Source organism: Nematolebias whitei, chromosome 2 (genome assembly GCF_014905685.2).
Source record: "Nematolebias whitei isolate Nwh7 chromosome 2, NemWhi1, whole genome shotgun sequence".
NCBI lineage: Eukaryota > Metazoa > Chordata > Actinopteri > Cyprinodontiformes > Rivulidae > Nematolebias > Nematolebias whitei.
Genome location: NC_056499.1, coordinates 56,702,611 through 56,705,585, shown reverse-complemented (window position 1 = coordinate 56,705,585; position 2,975 = coordinate 56,702,611). Strand labels below are relative to the sequence as shown.

Genomic DNA, 2,975 nt, shown 5'->3' with positions numbered 1-2,975 from the left:
CGGATTTGCTATATCACGTTTTTTTCAAAATAAGATTGAACACGACACAATTGGCTGATTGATAGATGAACCATAAATTGTTTATTTAAAATTAATTATTTTTAAATGATTTTGCACCATGGCAGCATGGTGGTGCAACTGGTAGAGCTGCTGCCTCTCTTTTTTTTCCTCCTTGTCCTGTCCGGCATTGTGACACTTAGAATTATTGTCTGAGTGTCAAAGTGATGCCCAACAGATTTACTTTCACAAGCAGAGCGTTATGGCTGGCCTTAATGCTCCACTTGATATATAAATTAAATTTTATTAGAATATGCTTTGGGTTTGTTTCAGATGTAATGGACATGGGGACGGAAAACAAAGAAGATAACAAAGCAGAAAAGTGAGAGAAGAGTTAAAATGTAAAGAAGGAGATAGGAATAGAGAGAGAGAGAGAGGGATAAAGAGAACACAGATCAACATCATTGAAGTCTGACTCTAGACCTGCGGAGAGATAAAAACAAAAAACAACGAAACAACAACAAACAACATATATAATGATAGTTATAACATAATTAGAAAGTATTTTATACAGTACATGGTAATACAAGATATATTTAGTGGCCACCGAAACCCAACTGAGTGTGTATCTGATAAACACCTGAATCTAAACACCTGTGTGAGCATGATGTCACTATAAGGTTTCTCATAAAAATGTTCAATAGTGGATGTGGGGACCCATAAACCCGGTCCACACAGGACACGAAGGTAACACAGGGAAGCCCGGAACCACAGACACACAGCGGCCCCCAATCCCAGAACTCCGGTAGTCCCTCAATAGGGACACCCACACCCCCCAGAGAGAGAAGCAAAGGGAAGCCCCGGGTGATCCCCAGCAACCACAATGCAGAAACCCCCAGGAGGCTGTAGCGACGAGTCAACAGGCCCCGCCGGCAACCCGCCCCTCCAGAGTGGATCCGGCCATGGACACCAAGCGCCGAGTCCCGAGGTCATACCACCCCTCAACAGAGGCCCGACAGAGCCAGGGCACCCAGGCCCCCGCAGGCAGCCACCAGGGCGGGCCTGCACACACCCCAACACCCAGCCCTAGCTGCTGAGAGCAGCCAATGCACCGGCGGCAGGGGGGCCCACCACCGGTTACTGAGCTGCTGCCTCTCAGCGAGCAGGTTGTCATGGTTCAAATCCCGGTCCGGGGGCCTTTCTGGGTGGAGTTTGCATGTTCTCTCCGTGCATGCGTGGGTTTTCTCCGGGTACTCCGGTTTCCTCCCACAGTCCAAAAACATGCATGTTAGACTGACTGGTAACTCTAAATTGTCCCTAGGTGTGAGTGAGAGAGTGAATGTTTGTTTGTCTCGTTTGTCTCTATGTGGCCCTGTGATGGACTTGCGACCCGTCCAGGGTGTACCCCGCCCCTCGCACAGTGATTGCTGGACATGGGCACCAGCGACCCCCGTGACCCAAAATGGAATAAACGGGTAAAGAAAATGGATGGATGGATGGATGGATAAAGAGGAAGGTGCGACAAAGAAGGCCCAAGACAATTGAACAGTTAGAGGCCTGTATTAGACATGAATGGGAGAGCATTCCTATTTCTAAACTTGAGAAACTGGTCTCCTCTGTCCCCAGACGTCTGTTGAGTGTTGTAAGAAGAAGGGGGATGCCACACAGTGGTAAAAATGGACTTGTCCCAACTTTTATGGGATTTGTTGACGCCATGAAATTGGAAACAAGAGATTTCTCCCTTAAAATGATACATTCTCTCAGTTTAAACTTTTGATCTGTGATTTGTGTTCTATTCTGAATCAAATATTAGATGTTGGCACCTCCAGATCATTGCATTCAGTTTTTATTCACAATTTGTTTAGTGTCCCAACTTTTTTGGAATCCGGTTTGTATATTATAATATATATATATATATATATATATATATATATATATATATATATATAACTTTTTACAGTATTAATACAGTAATAGTATTACGACATCTTTAAAACTATTGTCAAACACAAACTAAAACCAATACGATTATTCTTACCAAGGAAAGAAAACTGCAGTGGTAGTTGACTGAGTGGAGTAGGATTCATTGATTGAGATGTGTGGTATGCAGTTGTAGTTGTTTGTCTCCTTCTTGTGGTAGTCCACCACCATGGTGGTGTTGTTGCTGTAGTGGTTTTTCTTGGTGAAATACTGATTGTTGTTGGTGTCGTAGTGATTGTTGCTGGTGGAGTTGTGGTTGTTCTAGTAGTCCACCACCACCATGGTGTTGTGGGTGGTATAGTGGTTGAGGATGTTCTAGTAGTCCACCACCACCATGGTGTTGGGAGTGGTGTAGTAGTTGGTGCTGGGAATGGAGTGGCTGCTGAGATTTGTCTCTTTCTCCTAGCAAGCAGTGGATACTTGCGTGTTTTTGAACCATCTGAGTAGAACAAATCCATTTGGCCTTGTGCGTAGTCTTCTACCACCATCTCAAACCCAAAAACATAGGTATAGGCACTGGCATACTGGTAGTGTAATGTGCAAGAATTCTGGCAAGGTAAATAACAATTAATAATAAGTTTAGACAAACCATCAGTGTGTTCAAGTGGGACAAACTCATATGAATTAACTTTTCAACAAACCTGATCAAGTTGGAACCCTGAGAATGGATTGCAGTTGTCACATTCTATATTTGGGATATTACCATACCGGCATCGAACTCTGTCGCCATCAGCATCAAAGGATACCAGCCTGTATGTTCTTGGGCAGTTCTGTGGAGTTCTTGATTAGATACCAAGAAAAGATATAAAAAGTTTTCTTAATTTTTTTTGTGTTATTTTAGAAAATGTTAACTAAGATATAACAAGTATTGGTCCTGCATTAATTTAATAAATATGAATTGGCTTAGTAAAATTTTCATTCCATGTTCAATAGTCAATTTATATGGAGAAATGTGTGTGTGTGTGTGTGTGTGTGTGTGTGTGTGTGTGTGTGTGTGT

The 2,975-nt window shown here is 42.9% G+C and overlaps 2 protein-coding genes across 2 annotated transcripts in view; both read right to left on the bottom strand.

Annotated features, from left to right (window-relative positions):
* The window catches only part of LOC119427411 (CUB and zona pellucida-like domain-containing protein 1), a 35,923-nt gene extending 33,839 nt beyond the window's left edge, over positions 1-2,084 (bottom strand). The window contains exon 1 of the mRNA XM_037695020.1: positions 2,036-2,084. Coding sequence (XP_037550948.1) covers positions 2,036-2,084 — 49 coding nt within the window. The remainder of the gene's footprint in view (positions 1-2,035) is intronic.
* Positions 2,085-2,292: 208 nt separating this feature from the next.
* Positions 2,293-2,975, bottom strand: part of LOC119427401 (oncoprotein-induced transcript 3 protein-like) — a 70,896-nt gene continuing 70,213 nt past the window's right edge. Inside the window, exon 5 of the mRNA XM_037695010.1 lies at positions 2,293-2,379. Coding sequence (XP_037550938.1) covers positions 2,293-2,379 — 87 coding nt within the window. The remainder of the gene's footprint in view (positions 2,380-2,975) is intronic.